Source organism: Opisthocomus hoazin, chromosome 3 (genome assembly GCF_030867145.1).
Source record: "Opisthocomus hoazin isolate bOpiHoa1 chromosome 3, bOpiHoa1.hap1, whole genome shotgun sequence".
NCBI lineage: Eukaryota > Metazoa > Chordata > Aves > Opisthocomiformes > Opisthocomidae > Opisthocomus > Opisthocomus hoazin.
Genome location: NC_134416.1, coordinates 81,078,516 through 81,096,746, shown reverse-complemented (window position 1 = coordinate 81,096,746; position 18,231 = coordinate 81,078,516). Strand labels below are relative to the sequence as shown.

The 18,231-nt window shown below is 40.1% G+C and overlaps 1 protein-coding gene across 1 annotated transcript in view; it reads left to right on the top strand.

Annotated features, from left to right (window-relative positions):
* ABCA13 (ATP binding cassette subfamily A member 13) overlaps positions 1-18,231 on the top strand; it is a 228,576-nt gene that overhangs the window by 180,573 nt on the left and 29,772 nt on the right. The window contains 1 exon segment of the mRNA XM_075415298.1: positions 9,030-9,180. Coding sequence (XP_075271413.1) covers positions 9,030-9,180 — 151 coding nt within the window.

Here is an 18,231-nt window from a genome sequence, read left to right as displayed (position 1 = left end):
CTGAGTCATTAGTTAATTACTTGATCAATATGCTATGTAAGTAGGATAGGAGGCAGTGTTGGTGAATCGAGGCTAACTTTGATGAAGTGATAAATGAATAACGGACTTTTTGGGTTAGATGTAACCAACATTTATCATTTTTCCCAGCAAATTTGGAGGTGAAGTAAAGTTTGTTTTTCAGCCAGGTCAAAGTAAAATTGTATTAGTGTATATATAAATGTATTCTGGGCCAGTTAACAATTTTATAATTTTTTCTAAATCAGGTTTATTTCAAAATATGTGTTTTCGAGAAGGACAGGTAAAGGGTTTAATTCAGAAAATTTGTAAAGGAAGCATTTTGGAATTTCCAAAATGACAAGTTACATTTCTTTGTTTTAGAAATTAAATGCTTTCATAGCTCAATATTTGCTCACTTCTTTACAAAGATAAATAGATTTAACTTTAAAGTGTAAGTAGTTTCAGTCATTGCAAAATTCATTTTCCTGCAAATTTACACTTCTTTTGAAATGGACAGCATCACTACTACCAAACATGATTTTACTTAAGTGTGTTTTGTTCGATTTTTTTCATTATGTTTCATAACAAATTTTTTTCAAGAGATTCAGTGTAAAAAAGTAATTTGATCACAAAAAACTCCTGAAATGACCATCAAATAATAGTGAAACATGAAGAAGGGATGACTACAGAGATTTTGGAAACATTATTCTTACAAGAATAAGAAGTTATATGAGTGAGGCCTTACAATGGCTATAGAGACTTTTAGATGGTTTTTTTAACTTCTAATTTTCCAGAAAAGAAGACAAAATTTTTCAGATATTAAGCAACAACAACAATGACAAAAGTTATTTAAAATGAAGTAAAAATTAACATTTGGTGTTCTCTGGAGCTGATGGAATGCTTTGCATCAGGATATCATGGAGGTCAGAAGTTTAGCATGAGTCTGAAGAGGAGTCGAGATTTACAGACATAAAATCTGTAATAATTTTTTATAAGATATTGCCCTCAAGGCGGTATTTAAGCTCCCAGATTTTGTTTAGATTTTGAGCACTATTTTTCTACAGATTTGAATAGAACTTGCCTTTGGTCCCACCTGTGCATTCACGGGTTGCATATAGCTTTCCCTGTACAATATGGTACCAGATCTGTATTTGGGTCAATGATTTCATCTTATGTGACAATTCCAAAATTTTAATATCCACTTGAAAGCAAATAGAATAAGTATATATTTCATCATCATGTGTATTGGCATTTACACGATGTCTATTGACTACACAATTTATTTTAGCAGAACCCCTTAAGGTAACTTTAAAAAAAAAAATCACAAAACAATTTAACAATGCCCGTATTCCTTTTACCAGACATGGTACGTTCCTGTGGCTAAATGGATAAAAATTCTTCTGAGGTCAACTGTAGTATGCTACTGGCATTTAACAACAGGTTAAATGCTCTCCATGCATATCATGTGTGCTACTTTCATTTCCCTACTGTGTTTACTAAATCCAACATGCAAGCATACTTTATGATTCAACGTTATTTACTATATGCTATAATATAGGTAATGAAATTCGACACATTTAGGAGACTCGAGAGGAAGTATTAGGTATTTGCATTTAAGTGTCCAAAATACCTTTGACAACATCAATTATTACCTGGTATTATGGTGGTGTCAACATAGGTTAAGGATCTTTAGGTGTTTGGAGTGGCTGAAGTGAGTGTAAAACCCATATTCCCAAGATATCAAAACTTATCACTAACTTGAGAAGGTAACCTCAAGCAAACTCTGCAGTTACATGGTAGCTAAACTTGAGGAAACAAACAACTTTGAGGCTGAGAGATTTATGTCATTCCTGACTTTGTTCCTTGCTTCATATTTTGGCAACTGCTGTTAAGCAGGTCACGGCGTATTGTGTTGCTGTACTACTGAAAATCACCAGGGGCCTAATTTGTTGACTCTTCCGTCGTTAAGATTGTGACCACGACAGGTCTGGAGAACCCTTCCTCAACAGCTGAAGAATGACTAAAGTTACTCATCCCAGGGACTTTTAGGTCAATTTATTTGCATTTTCACCTGAGATAAATGGAAGAAGGGGGATATCATGGTAGGAAGTCTCCTTTTCTTATTCCAGTAATGTGCTCAAAAGTCTAGTATTCCTGGCAAAGAGGAAGAGAGAAGAGTTAGCTGAAGAAAGCAGTTGCTGGTCAGATGCAGACCATTTGATGGTCAGCAGATCTAGACTTCTTTGCTTAAAATCTGTTGTGAAACAGCATCCATAGAGATATTACCTCTGACAGCAATTCTTGATGGCAGCAGCTTAGATGTACATCCCATCTCTGTTGGGTTTGACTGGAAAAATATAACCTTTGTCCTCTGTGACCCTGAGAGGACAGGATACTATAATCTGTTGGATCCTTCATGATACATTCCTCGTGACCAAATAATGAAATGAGTATGCAAAATTATTATCATAAATATTGGAGAACCTAAGTGATGGAACTCCATGCAGAAAATTCTTAATTCATAATAGTTCCTGTTTCTCGAATAACTGTGCTTGAAAGTTGGTGGTTTAAAAAAACCCATATAACACCACCACCACCAACACCCCCCAAATAAAACCATATGTACATTTTCCTGGTTGCTATTTTACTCAATTCACTGAATTTACAATGAAGTCAGAAGTGTTTCTTCGAGGCAGGTGCACTGAAGAGAGCCTTGAATTTTACAGGACAGCTTTTGCACTTTTGGACAACACAGGAGACTAGAAACGGAAGAGCTTTTTCAAAAGTGTATGTTGAATTGTAAAATAGAATTTTGGGAAGTTCCGTCTAAAATATCTTGCAGATTCGTAAGATGGGGTGTTCTTAAGTAGGAATGTTCATCAAGTATTACAGCTAACTTCATGTCTTCTGCAAATCAGGGTTTCCTGGCATTCTTCTTGATGGGGACATTCTTTTGGGGAACAGGAGGTTTCTGATCTGTTTGTATTAAGCTATTTTCTTTTTGATACACTGCAAATTAAATAGATATTTTAAATGCACTATGTGCCTAAACTTACCATTTACATGGCAAATGCACATTTATGGTATACAAGCTGAGGAGTCTACAAAAAACCTGATTTATTTTTATTTTCATACCCTTCTACAGAAAATGTTTTTAGGCAATTCTAACCTTTGCAGTCCCGTTCTGGTCATAACTATGTCATGATAAAGAGAGTTCAGTAAGATAAACAGTAGTAATTTGTCACAAACCACAGCCATTCTTGTGAAGATAATAGCAAAAGGCCTTTCACAGGGGATTTTGCCCCTTTTATTATTTTCTGTACCTCATTAACATTGCCATTGTCAGTGGCATATCTTTCCAAATGAAACATAAAAATAGTTATCATATAGCAAGTGTGTCTCCATGCTAGGGATATTTGCAACCCCGATATTAAAGAGTGCCAAAGCAAGAAGCAGCATTGAAACAGTTTCTTTGGAAGATGTGGAAATAAAATACTGATACTGAAGTACCAGCAGTCCATCTCGTAAAGGGCAGAAATATTGAAAGCAAAAAAGAAAATGACTAGAAAGGAGAGTATTTTAATAAAATTTGCTTACCTGTATTTGTAAAGTGTGGTGCTATAAGATACTAGGAGACTCTGACTGGCTTTTGAACAACATCCATATGAAGGAGTTGTCAAGCTTAAATCTGTATGATAGTTAACTGCATGGTCTGCTTGACATTTAGAAGTTTTTTCTGTGTTCTCTGTAGCACAGCTTCTCTTCTTTAAGAGTACAAATGGACTCAAAATTGCTTATGTTTATCTCTACTGCCATAACTAGATTGCCACCAGTGCGTGAGCTGGCTAACTGAAAGTTAGCGTATAAAACTGTAAGCGTAATTGTCGTTAGTTTTTCTGTCAAATAGTTTGAAGAAGTAAGGTCTATATCAAATATGTACTAAGAAAAGCTGACACTTTGTTTTGGTGAAACAAAGGAAAACAAAGTGAGTCCTCATAGTCTTTGAATCTCTGCTGTGCTGACGTGTCAGCAGATATTGTACATGTCTTCCACTTTTTTTTTTTGAGTGTACCTTGGCCATTCTTTGTTTTCTTTCCCTTTACATATTTGTGTCTAAGTCTTCCTCAGTGACTCTGTGTCATAAAGCCTCCTTCAACTGAGGAGGGCTAAACGCAGCTTGGAAGAGAAAGTGTCAAAATACTTTTGTCATGTCAAGATCAATGTGAAATAATAAATAATGTGAGTAGTGGTTTGTTTGCCTTTTTTGTGCTCGGTATTTTGCAGTCTTTGCCATTGTAGTTTGCTGAATAAAGTTGACTTTAAGGTCATATTTAGAGCAAAGTCTCACTTGTAGTGTGGTGCATAGAGGAAGAAATAGATAAGATGGGTGTCATTCATAAGTTACCCCACTGACGCCTGAAGCATTTGGCAGTCTTCCTCATGTAATTAATATATCTCCCCATGAATTTCCATCTTCCTTCTGAACAGAGAGATCCTCCTTGACAGCAGCTCCCCATAAGATTTGAATTAAGTGTCAGTCAGCTCAGCTGTTGGATTGAAGTCATAAGACCAAAGAATTGCTCTCTGAGGAGAGGAAAGTGAAATATTTCTTTATACCTAGAACTTGGACTCTTTTGATTGTTATGATATTCAGCTTGATAAATAATTTAAAATGTAATTCAAATAGCTTTACTTTAAAGCCAGGATAAATTTACGTCAATATAATGACTGAGATAGCTGTTGTTACGCTGTATATCAGTATAATTAGTTTAATTATAACTAAGCTATAGTTACATTAATTATATTTTAACCTTGATTTTTTATAATGTTAATTGAGCTTTAGTATGCTCTGAATTGAATGTGCAGTTAGGAGTACAATGGAATGTCTAACTACTTTTGCAATTTGCAAATTTGTATTTCCTTTTGACTAATTAATGGAATTTATCTCTCTACAGAAGCCATTGTAAATTCCATATATATCACTGCCTTTATTTTAAATGCATTCAAACACTGCAGAAAAAGCTTACAAAAGTAAAGCAAAGTGCACAGCGGAGTCAAAAGTGAAACAATTTTTTCAAACCCAGCCATAAGGCTGATATTGAGGGCACTAAGTTGTCTCTGGAAACTTGAAAGTGAGATGTACCTTTGGATGTCAGACCACAGCTACCTATAAGCTGTGTTGCTGGTAACCACAGTAACAAAGAAGAACCAAATCTAGTCTCTTCCAGCCTAGCTTTCTGGAAACTACAGGTCCATTTCAGGTAGCAGAAGGCCACAGCTTTTGTCTGAGATCATTCTTGCTCATTCCAGTGTTTCGGTTTCTTTTCAGTGACAGCAAAGGCTTTCTGTCTGGAGTACCCCATGCCACCCCAATGTAGTCTTCAGGGCTGGAATGAGATTTCAGGGGTTTCTTTCAACATGTGAAAGAAATGGATCGATGTAAAAGTCCTTAAAATGATCAGTGGAGGAATGATTTTGAATGAAAAGTTTTGTTCACTAAGAGTTTAGTTTATTATCCCCAGTATCTTGCAAGTCTGGCTAATTTCTTCCCTCGATAATAAAAGTCTCTGTAAGATGAGCACTCCAAACTTTAGGAAGCCTCCTTGAGTCCTGGATTTTTTTGAGGATGATTTGCACCAAGGTATCATAATTCTCACTGTATAAATGGAGATCAAAGCACTTAGAAAGGGCTGGAATACAATATCTTCCATGCTTCAAGTGCTAGACTGTGCTATTTTTCTTATGGATGCCATACATCCTGTTCACCTTTTCTGAAAGTGTCCTAGAAATTAATTTTGCAACTTTAAAATTTTGTTTAACATATAAACTTTTCTGGAAATGTTCTGTTGGTTTTGTCTGTTACAGCTGTTCTACTTTAAAGGAAAAATTAAATAGTAAATGAAAGTATTGACTGAGCATAATAATATAGTCTAAAAATGAAGTATTTACTAGGAAAGAGAAAACTCATGTAGCATGTTAGTTCTATGCCTTAACTTGATCAGGATACATAACCAAAGTTTCTAACAGAGTTTAAAGATAACAGTTACTCCATGTTTTTATAATGATACAGAAACTCCTGTATTAGTGTAAAAGTCTGATTTCTTGATTATAGTTTTCAGATATTGCACTGGAATTGATTGTGTCTACTGTACTATGGACAAAAAGGCTGAGAGAGGGGCTGGAATCTGTACTTAGATATTCTTTCTCTTTTTATTTATAAAACAAATTGAGTTTTTTCTTCCTGTATGTCCTGTTGTGTATATGAATGGCCTAATGAAAAATGCTACTATGATGACAATGGAAGGGCAGAAAACAAACATCTGGTTTTCTCTAGCTTCAGAAAAAAAATCAGCACTTTGCTGCATGCTAATCTGACTTCAGATTTTTTTTTTTAAATATGTTTCAAATTTGACTCCCATAACATCATCTGTGAATTTATTAGTCTAGGAAGAAGAGGTTTATAATTAGTTTAATGAATGGCACCAGATTTTTTTTAAAAAAAGGGAAAAACATTTACAGTATATCATTTAGTGAAAGGGTTTTCTGGTATCATGCCATCACTACTTGAAACTTTAATTTCATTTAGACTCATGAAAATAGAATCTGAGAAAAAGGAAAATCCATTTCCAGAGATGAGAGCAGTTTTCTGTTGTAAAATATATACTGTAATTAAAAATTATGCTGTATTTTTTTTTCATCTAGTCTTTCAGTGTTGACAAAAATCTTGGGACCTGGCTAAATAAAACTGAAGGATAAACTCCAGCTTTTTGATCTGGAAATCTATTTGGTGATATAGCTGAGGGAAGAATAGGCATTGTACTGTACATACCAATAAAGTCTTACTAAAAACCCAGAATCCTCTTATGGCTTTTTTTTTTTTCTTCTGGTCAGATTGTTTTCTGCTTTGACAGATACAGAGATGGAAAAAAATTAGGTCCATGAGTGCTTTAGTGAATACATTAGAATCTCTTTATGAATGGAAACTCTTTAAATGTTCAAGGTCAGCACTAATGGATAAAGTTGCATGATAAGGACTGAACTGAGTAAGAATATTAAATGATCTGTTCTCACTGTACTCTTCCTTTATGAAAGCTAAAGGTTGGTGGCTGGGTTGTTATTCATCTAAGTCTGTGAGCTTTATGGGAGGCACAACACTAAAATCGTATCTGTACAATTAAGATTGATGTGTTTTTTTATTTCCTGATGCAAACCAAGTAACTATTGTCTAATATAGTTCTAGCTATATTCTAGATGTATGTTATTTTTTGCAGCTGTGCTTACCTATTTTTTGTTCGTCATGGTATGGACCCATTTCAGACTAGATGTTTCTATCCAGCTACAGGGTTCATGCTGAGTAAATGACCCTGAAATTACATGAGTGTGATTTGTTCTCTTATGACTGAACTTGGCATATTACCAAAAGCCCAGTTCCTTTTTTCTCCAAAGACAGCAGGTGCACCAAAAGAAAACCTTGTTAGTGTGCCTGAATCTTCCTAGTAAAACAAACCCCAGACACACCTCTCTGTGCTCAGCAGCATCTAGACAGCATTTCACTGTGGATAATGTTTCACTATGTTAGAATTCATTAAATAAGGAATCCATTGCTTCTGACAGGTTATGCAAAAAGATCAATGTTGATCAACTTGTATCTTATGGTGAAGAAAACCTTAAAAAATAATTTCATTTGATTTAGATATGGCTGGAAAATGATCTGGTAAAAATTATGTATATACATCCTTGAAAATAACCTATAAGTGGATATAAACTAGTGAGGAAGTACTCTTCTAGTATTCCCTTTTCCCTATCATCCCTTTTCTTTTTTGCTAAGTCTTTTAGAGAGCTGTCTACAGGCAGTTAACTTCCTTGGCACCTTCTTCCAAACCTACAAAAATACTAAAATTTTATATCTTTGCCATTAAGAGCAAAGGACCATTCTAATTTGTCCCCAGCAAGGTTTGTCATTCATAATCATGATAATTTATCTTTAGATAGCATTAAAATGTATTTTGGTGCTGTGATTCATTATGTAAAATGCAGAATTTTTGTCTTCTTTTTCTTCCCAGACTCCTGCATCTTGTTAACAGGAGATATATATTTATGTTTTCACTAGTGCTGGAATTCGTAGATCCTGCATTTAATACGTTTACTCTGTGTTTAATGGTTAATCATATATTTAGTTCTCTAAACCAGAAATGTAGAAAACCACTAGGGGGAAAACCATTCTGTTACTCAGACTCCTTTTAAAATTTTTTTTTTTCAAAGCTCAGACTTTTTTATTATTAAGTATCTTAATTTTGACAGGTCTTTTCTGTACATGTAAATCAGCTTCATTGAATGTTGAATTAGATGTTGGAATAAATAGGATAGATTTAGTGTCATTATGGGTAATGAGACACCCTTCCAATCAAGCTTGCTTCTTAGCAATGAATGTAATTTCAAGTAATGCTGTACAGCTACAAAGTGATGGCCAAAGCCTCTTAAATCAGGATCATTTTATAATTTATTTTCTGTATTGTCTTTTAACATACTAGGCTTTAATAGTCTGCATTTTCTTTTACTCTTGTTGTTTAGAGAATGCATGCGTGCTTATGTGCGTGCACAGACACACAAAGAATAAACAGCAACATTTCCCTCTGTCTCTACTACTGCCCCTTCAATATTGAATGTGATAAACACTGTATGGTTTTGAAATATGTCTTCTTAGAGCAGGGTCTACCAAAGAGACGAGGGAGGCAAACCTGGTAAGAATTCTAACAGATCTGTCCTCCTCCTGGGTTGATCTGTTCACCTTGACACACATCCCATTAGAACAGTGGTGCACGGGTGGCAGTGCTAATCTGAAAGCGACAAATATCGTGCACTGCGTGTGGGTGGTACTACGGCAAGTGATTAGAGCAAAGAGATTCATACTCATTTACCTATGGAGTTGAGGGTAAGTGTGTGTGTCTTGAAGACTCTGTATCCCAAGGGTGAAACCCAGGGCTGGGGTATTTTTAAACAACATTCAAGTCTTCTGTTTTTTCTTTAAACAGGTCTGAAATGGATATACTGTCTGCTAGCTCTGAAGGCATTCTCATTGGCTATTGTCCACAGCAAGATGCCCTGGATGAACTTTTAACAGGTTGGGAGCATCTTTATTATTACTGTACACTGCGTGGAATTCCAAAACAGGATATCGATAAGGTAACTATCCAGAACAGATTTGCAGACAAACCTGAAGCCAGGTTGGGCTGTGAACTTTACAAAACAATTGTACTTTTTTCATGTGGAAGAATAATATTTCATCTTAACAGCTTAGTAATAAGATTTTTCATTACTACTACTTCATTTAAACAATGTGGATTTTTTTCAATCTTCTGCCATTTCAAAACACAATAAAGTCACTGAGCATAGCAAAATAACACTAATGTAAACGAAATGCTAGGCACAAAAACTCCAAAGGAAATGAAATTTATGAATGGTTCAACACCTTCACTACCACACTTAGAGAACTGGGAGGAAACACCACATGTTCCAAGTCATACAACTCTGAAAAAAATCTTTTCTTCAGAGATGGCATTAAACTCTGAAGGAATTAAAAATCGTTGTATAAATAAACCAGACATCTGGGTGCTGAGATGGCAGCTGTCAGCACTCTGCTAGTGAATGTCTTAAACTTCATGAGATAGTGGCTGCATTCAAACTGTCTGCTGGGGGCCATCCCTAAAACACTCCAGCTGCCATACCAGGCCTGGACTTGTGTCCAAGGAGGAGAGGCCAAACCCATGCCAGAAAGTGCTTTAAGAGCTTACTAGTGTAGATGATGACAATATCTGGGAATGTCACTGAGAAGTTTTGAATTTGCAGATACAGATGTAGCTGTGCTGAGCAGCAAACAGTGATCTTTTTCTGTAGAAGCAATCAGTCAGCTAATACCAGAAATTAAGTACCAAATGGATATAGTGTAAAATACAGGTTTTTTTCTGTCTCTGTAGATGGAAGTTTCTGATCTGACCTCAGTCTCTTGTGCTTAATTGCACCTCTGTTAACAAGAGGAAATTGGAGTGTGATGTGAAGTCGGTGTCTGTTATTCCTGCTGTATAGATTGGTCCCATGTAGTTGCTATGGCTCTAGGATTGTCCTCGTAATTTCCAGAATGCTGCCTGTTGTCTTTCTTTTCCTTTTTCCAGAAGCAAAACTGAAAAACTGTAACTAAAACATCTTTTTTTCTACCTACCCAGCAATTTCTTCGCTAATGCCTCAGGGTCTGCTAAGTGGTTTACAGTCAGTTCCTTGTCTATATGTGAGAGGGCAGCCTAACAGTTTTTTGCAGCTTTTTTTGTCTCCAGCAGCTAGGTGCTATTCCAGAATAAGGTATGATTCCCACAATGGGACATTGAGTATTCAGAAATAACTGCCATCGTGCCCCAATAATAGCATCGGGACAGGCAATATTTTGAAACTTTTCTGTCTTAAGGTAATAATTTGGGTGTTTCTGGATGAGAGACTGGAAGAAAAAAAAAGTCTTAAAAGTTTTTGCCCCTTCTCTTGGGCAGTATCCTGCCTGGCTGGACTTTTAATTGACTGTTTCAAAAGTACATCTCCTGCAGGCTGCTTAGAAATTATACAGTCTTTTATTTCATTGTTTTCTCTTCATAACTCATCGGTGGTAGTTTTTGCTTCTGAGTGCTAGCAGAGTACTGAAAACTTGAATATGTTTCCATTGATCTAAAGGAAATATATTAAGGAATAATTGCTATTGCACTAAACCTCTCAAGTATAATTACCTGTTTTCTCCATGAACTGACAGTTCCTCTCTAACAGTTGGGCTAAAACTCTATCATAACTAGCATCTATTATCCTGGCACTTTAATAGACACAAAGCTGGCAACGGATTTGTTTTGGTTTCGGCTGCCGCCGGCAACAAAAGCGCCACGCGGCCGCCCCTCCCCCCGCCGCGGTGCGGAGGAGAATGGAAAGAAACAGGCAGAAACTGGTGGGTCAGGATAAGGGCAGTTTAACAGAACAGCAAACAGAGGGAAACAGCAACCACGATACAAAAAAGGGGGATTACACAGAACAAACCGCACGACCCCACAGACCCGCTCTCCCGGACAGGACTGGCACCACACGCTCCCGAGCCGCGAGTGAGTCCCAGCCACGCCGCGCCACGCCCCCCCCCCCCTCCCCGGAACCCAGCGTGACGGCACATGGTATGGAATACCCGGCTCTGTTTGGCCAGGTGGGGTCAGCCCCCACCCCCCTTCCTGGAGTCTGGTGAAAATTAACCCTGTCCTGGCCAAACCCAGGACATTATCCACCCCTTATTCCATACCATCTACGTCATGCCCAGGTCCCCCATTGTCCAGTTGATCACCACCACTTCTCCTGTCTCCAGATATCATTCCCTTAGTCTATGGATCATCACTCTAAAGTGTCTGTTGAGTTCATTTAATCCATGACTTCGGGCTCCATCTGTCGTAATGGTCTTCCATAGCAGGAGAGGTGATGTGTGGTGATGGGCGGTCACTTGCTGCATCCGGAGCTCACGGCTGGTGTATCTGGTGCGGCCCGTGCCCACAGTCTGCAGGAGACGTTGATCTTGATGAAGTTGTGCTGGATGCCAGTTGTTGAAAACCAGGTGGCAATGTGCTCGCCAGGGTGGCGGCTGAAATCTTTCTGCATGTCTCGCAGCTTGCCCAGGGACAGGGACTGGGTGATGATCTCGGTCTCTATCTCCCGTGATGAACCTGGCTCATCGTCATCCCTCCCGGAGCGATCTGCTCTCTTTGCGTCTTTCTTTAGTTTTACGGGGGCGACTGCTACTGGCACAGGTTGGTCACTGGGCTCAGCCGCGATGCCTGCAGCTGGAGCTGGAGCAGCTGCCGTGCCCGCTGGGGAAACTGAGGCAGACCCTGCAGCTGTGGCAGCGGTGGTGCCGGTCAGGGGGGCTGTGACTGCCTGCTGGGCTGGAGGGGCTGAAGGGCCAGCTGAGGCGGCAGCGCCAGTCGCAGTGCCTGCCGCTTCGCTTCCCCCCCTTCCCTTTTAGGGCTCTGAACAGTGTTAAACAGGGCAGCTCGGTAGGCATGGGCCAGACCCCAGCACGTTGCAGTGATTTGTGTCTCTCTGGAGTTCCCAGGGTGGCAGCACACTTTTTGCGGATATTTTACTAGTTTTTCCGGATTCTGTACTTGCTCAGGGGTGAGTTTAAAAAACATCGGAGGTGTCCACTGCCCTAGGTACTTGCCCATGCTGTCCCACACACCCAGCCACTCACAGCTATCCGTCTCCGGGGCACGTCTCTGCAGGATGTTCTTAACTGCTTGCTTAACCCTAAACAAAACCTGAAGCCCATTCAGGAGGCATAACAATAGAAACCCGCTGGCCTGAGCATCCCACGGGTACTCGAAATTCTCAAAAGCCGTTAGGACTGGCCTGAAGGAGAGAGGGGGGGCGAAAGAGTGGCGGAAGGTATCCCCTCCGGTTTTCCCCACAGATTGGGTTTGATTATTAACAAATCCTAAGACATAGGATCCGAGGTATGGAAATGATCGCAGTACCGCATGCAAATACAAGCCTAATTTCATGCACATTGACATTATCATGTCATAAGTCGACATCATACAGTACAACAAAATTATCATCCTGATCTTTTTCCCAGTGATGATGAACAGCACGGTGTTGAATACATACTGCAAATAAGGATTCAAAAACCAGAGCCATCTGATCAAAGTCAGCAACATTTTTACCGGTGACTATTTAACTAACACAGAAAAATGCCTATAACAAAATTTAACAAAACCTAAGAAAGCAGTTTTAACACCCGCTGCTCAGCCCTGCCGTTATCCCCGCCCCACGCCTGGGCGCCAATTTAATGTTTTGGTTTCGGCTGCCGCCGGCAACAAAAGCGCCACGCGGCCGCCCCTCCCCCCGCCGCGGTGCGGAGGAGAATGGAAAGAAACAGGCAGAAACTGGTGGGTCAGGATAAGGGCAGTTTAACAGAACAGCAAACAGAGGGAACAGGAACAACCACGATACAGAAAAGGGGGATTACACAGAACAAACCGCACGACCCCACAGACCCACTCTCCCGGACAGGACCGGCGCCGCATGCTCCCGAGCCACCCCCCCCTCTCCCCCGGAACCCAACGTGACGTCACATGGTATGGAATACCGGGCTCTGTTTGGCCGGGTGGGTTCAGCCCCCACCCCCCGGCTGTGCCCCTTCCTGGAGTCCGGTGAAAATTAACCCTGTCCTGGCCAAACCCAGGACGAGATTCTAGCATCTCCTCTAGAGCTTTGTAGTCATTCAAAAGGATGCTGTTAAATATCCAAATGCCTTACAGGTGTTATTGAATGCTTTTTGTCCTACATGTAATTTAAAACCGTTCAATTGTTTAATTATGCAGCAGTGCTCTTAAAATACTCTGAGCATGGCTTTTAAGTTTTTTCTGTCTTTTCGTAGGAAAAGACAGTATATTCTTGAAATGCATATGTCCAAATGGTACACCATGTATTACAAATGAAGCAGGTTTTAAGATACCCTAAGAAGAATGAAAATTTCAGAAGCACCTGAATCATAGAAGTACATAGTTTTAATTAAATTTCTTGAGACTCTCTTAATTCACGTACTTTGGGTCATATACACACAGTGTTACTCTCAGCAAGCTCACTCGAGAGTATAGAGTAAGCATACTCCCCATTTGTGAATAGGCTGAAGAACTTAAACCCAGGTGGATGGTAATCCTTATTGGAAGAGTTAGTTTTACAACTGACTTGAAATTTGCTAAGAGGGGTGTCTTTGAGTGAGAGCTGAGTAGGGCTTTTAGTGCTGTGCTACCTTTCTGACTCCTGGAGTCACAGGCTCTTAGTTATCATTCTTTTTTTGTACTCACAGGTGTGAGGAAAGGCTGCTCAGGTGGCACTGGCAGAGATCATCTTATTGGTAATACCTTATCTGCAGACAACTGGAGACAGTAGCTTTGAGAAGTGTGAACTGATCCATGCATTACAGTGGGCTGTTAATGCTTTAATCTTAGACTCTGCGCAAGCCCTGTCAACACCACATAGTAGAGGAGAGGAGAGCGTGTCTGCGTGTGCACATGAATCCTGCTAGCACTGCTTGATTTGTGACTCCTTTGGGTCATTTGGCCTCCCAGCAGCAACTGTTTTGGAGGATGAGGGGCACGATCAGGAGCTATGTGGAAGCTTGAGAATGGAGAGAGATCAGTGGTGTGCTTAAGGACCTGGATTTCAAAAGTAAACTGTCCGTGGGGCAGTGAGCTTGTCCCAGGTGCCTGGGAAGTTTTCCAGAGTGTGATGAGCAGGATAATACCAACACATTTCAGTGTTGTGCCTGCGGGGTGTCTCTGTATTTGGTGAGGAGCCACAAAGGTAACCTGCCTTCGCATACTTTCTCTGTAGCTAATGGGAGAACAGCGCTCTCTCTGAAATACCCAGCATTCATAAAACCCATTTCAAATGCAGAAGTATTTATGAATAATTGGTGTACCTAAGAACTTCCACTTCATTTTCAGATCCAGCTGTTCTCTGGGCAATTAGTACATAGCTACTGCAATTACAGTTCTCAAAGCATTTGGGAAAGAGTTCCTGAAATGGTGTGGTAATTCACGTATGAGTCCTCCTTCGAGTGGACCAAAATCAACTCTGCCTTGTTTAGAGATGAGTTATGTTACTGTGCTGCACTGGGAGAAGATAAATGTTTATCTTCTGATTATCCTGGACCTTAGACAACTAGGCGTAGGCTTAGAATATTCCTTATAGGCAGCCTTCTGTGCCTTAGTTTCACATTTGTGATATAGACACTGTTCTTCCCTTCAGTTGCCTTCATTTTTTTGTCAGCATGGATTGCAGAGCAGACTTTGTTGCCATATGCTTGCGATCAAGGCATCAAAGGGCTCCTGCAAATAATATTTAGCTACTTTGGTTTACCTTCATCAAAACCTGAAATGCTGCTATCTCAGAGGAAAACAAACGGTTTTGTCAGTGGGCCCTTCCAACTATGCAGCATGGCCATCAAGTGTTGAACAGCTGCTGTGTTTCAACTCAGAAATGTCTGGTGCCTGGAGAAATTGTGCATTTTAGATGCCTGTAAAGAAAATAAGGCCTGGGAATGCTTTGGAATAGCAGCTGTGTGGAAATGTAAGCTGTTATTTTCTCATTCCCTCCTGCGTATGATATGGCGCTCCAGGACTACCTCTGAATGTTTACCAGTGAGTGTTTATGCTAATGTGCACACACATATCTATTCTAGAGAGCACATGGTTTTGACGTGGAAGGAAACATACATTCACTTTTTTAATAAATTGTCAGGCTGGCAGGTGACTTACAGAATGCATTGCTCCTAAAGTTATCTATCGAAGCACTAACTTCAAGGATCAAATCCCTTGCTAGACAGATCTATCAGCAGCAGGAGTTAAGTGCCTGATATAAAGTTGAGTGCACTTAATGTTCCAAAACAGTAATTAACTGAATGGGAAAGGAGGAGAAAAACGGGTCATTTGCTATCGATGTTAAGCTTCATGTAATGAAAAGCTTTATTTTGCTTTCCATTTCTGCTCCAAAAGTTTCTTTTTGCTGCAAAACTGGAAAAGTTAGTGTAGAGCTTTTGAGCTATTTAGACAGATATGAATTTAACATATTATTTTTATTTCTTTAATATATCAAGTTTCAATGTCTGAATTTGTTCCAAAAGACAGCACATGTCTTGTTAAAAAATATAAAATATTAACAGAACATAAAATGACATGTTTCGTTTGCATTACAACTTGTGTTGCAAATCTCAACATAAGCTTCACCCAGGCTGTTAGAGGCAACTTCTTGGACTTTCAGTATGATTTCTCTTTATGTTAACTCTCCAGGAAGATTTTTCACTTATTGTGGAATCTCATTGGCTTCCTTACATGTTATATTCTATAGCTGCTGGAAATAGGAATTTGTAAATTCATTTATTATTTGGTTACTTTTTTCAGACCCCAAGCAGAATTAATGTGTACAATTTTGTAAGATTCTGGGATAAAGAATATTTTCTCTGAGAAGTTTGACCATGAGTATACTCTTTCCTAATGTAAGAAATCTAACAATTCTCAGTTCACTCTGAAGCAGAATGAATGCTGTTCAGTGTGGAATTGATGAAAGTTTGCTATTTAGGATGCTCAAACTACACTGCACTCACTTACTCGGAACCTGGCACTTTGAACGACTATTTTGGAAGTGTATAGTTATCACAGAATCATAGAATGGTAGGCGTTGGAAGGGACCTCTGTGGGTTATCTAGTCCAACCCTCCTGCCGAAGCAGGGTCACCTACAGCAGGCTGCACAGGACCTCGTCCGGGTGGGTTTTAAATATCTCCAGAGACGAAGACTCCACAGCTCCTCTGGGCAACCTGTTCCAGTGCTCCATCACCCTCAAGGTAAAGACGTTCTTCCTCATGTTCAGACGGAACTTCCTGTGCTTCAGTTTGTGCCCGTTGCCCCTTGTCCTGTCGCTGGGCACCACTGAAAAGAGTCTGGCCCCATCCTCCTGACACCCACCCTTGAGAAATTTATAGGCATTTATAAGGTTCCCTCTCAGCCTTCTCTTCTTCAGGCTAGACAAGCCCAGCTCCCTCAGCCTTTCCTCGTAGGAGAGATGCTCCAGTCCCCTCATCATCCTTGTAGCCCTCCTCTGGACTCTCTCCAGTAGCTCCTCATCTTTCTTTGAACTGCGGAGCCCAGAACGGGACGCAGTACTCCAGATGGGGCCTCACTAGGGCAGTGTAGAGGAGGAGGAGAACCTCCCTCGACCTGCTGGCCACACGCTTCTTAATGCACCCCAGGATCCCATTGGCCTTCTTGGCAACCAGGGCACGCTGCTGGCTCACGGTCAACCTGTCGTCCACCAGGACACCCAGGTCCCTCTCTGCAGAGCTGCTCTCCAGCAGGTCCACCCCAAGCCTGTACTGGTGCATGGGGTTGTTCCTCCCCAGGGATCAGGCTCCTCTGTGCCCAACTCTCCAGCCTGTCCAGGTCTTGGTGAATGGCAGCACAGCCTGCTGGTGTATCAGCCACCCCTCCCAGTTTTGTTGTCAGCAGACTTGCTGAGGGTACACTCTGTGCCTTTACCCAGGTCATTGATGAATAAGTTGTACAAGACTGAGCCAAGTACTGACCCCTGAGGAACACCACTAGCTACAGGCCTCCAACTAGACTCAGCGCCGCTGACGACAACCCTCTGAGTTCTGCCATTCAGCCAGTTCTCAATCCACCTCACTGATCACTCATCTAGCCCACATTTTCTGAGCTTCCCTAGGAGGATATAATGGGAGACAGTGTCAAAAGCCTTGCTGAAGTCGAGGTAGACAACATCCACTGCTCTCCCCTCATCTACCCAGCCAGTTATGCCATCACAGTAAGCTATCAGATTGGTCAAGCATGATTTCCCCTTGGTGAATCTATGTTGACTGATAACCACCTTTTCCTCCACTTGCTTAGAGATGACATCCAGAAAGAGATTTTCCATCACCTTTCCAGGGATGGAGATGAGGCTGACTGGCCTGTAGTTCCTTGGGTTATTCTTCAGGTGACTCTAGAATTAATCCCATGCTCATTATCATTTGTATTAGGTATGATACACATTTTCAGTATTATGTCAGGTTTGCTTTATGACCGTTTGTTCAAAATAAAATAGGAAGAATATACTCTACAGTATATTATGTCAGAAATGATGCAAACTTAATGCACTGATGCATACAGCCTTTGAAGGTAAGATAGACCACCATCACATTTCTAGTGATTTCTAATAGACTGAATCTTCTCTAACTCCAAGTTTTTCTGGAAGACTAACTAAAAACTCTCAGTACTGCTCAATTTTTTAATTGAATATTAATGGTAGTTATCAAAGAGAGTGGAAAATCATGACCATTAGTGGTTACATAATTAGCATCCCTTACTGCTTTTCAGTAAGGTGGATGTGTCTCTTGGTTCGCTGGTGGATAGAGGACACCTACATGCCTACTTTAACCTTTACTCCCACAAATATTAATATGTGTGCAAAATTGCCATACTGCCTGTTCTGGAATGAATGTAGTCTTTAGGAAATGCACGAAGTATTGGAGGATTTGGTTTAGATGTTACAGTTCTAGGGGAACTAGTCCCAGTTCATTTGTGGAAAAAGAACTTTTGCTAAAGATGTTAGAATTGACAAGAGAAAAGTAAATAATTTTGAGGATTGTTGGAAAATAGGGAAATTGTTA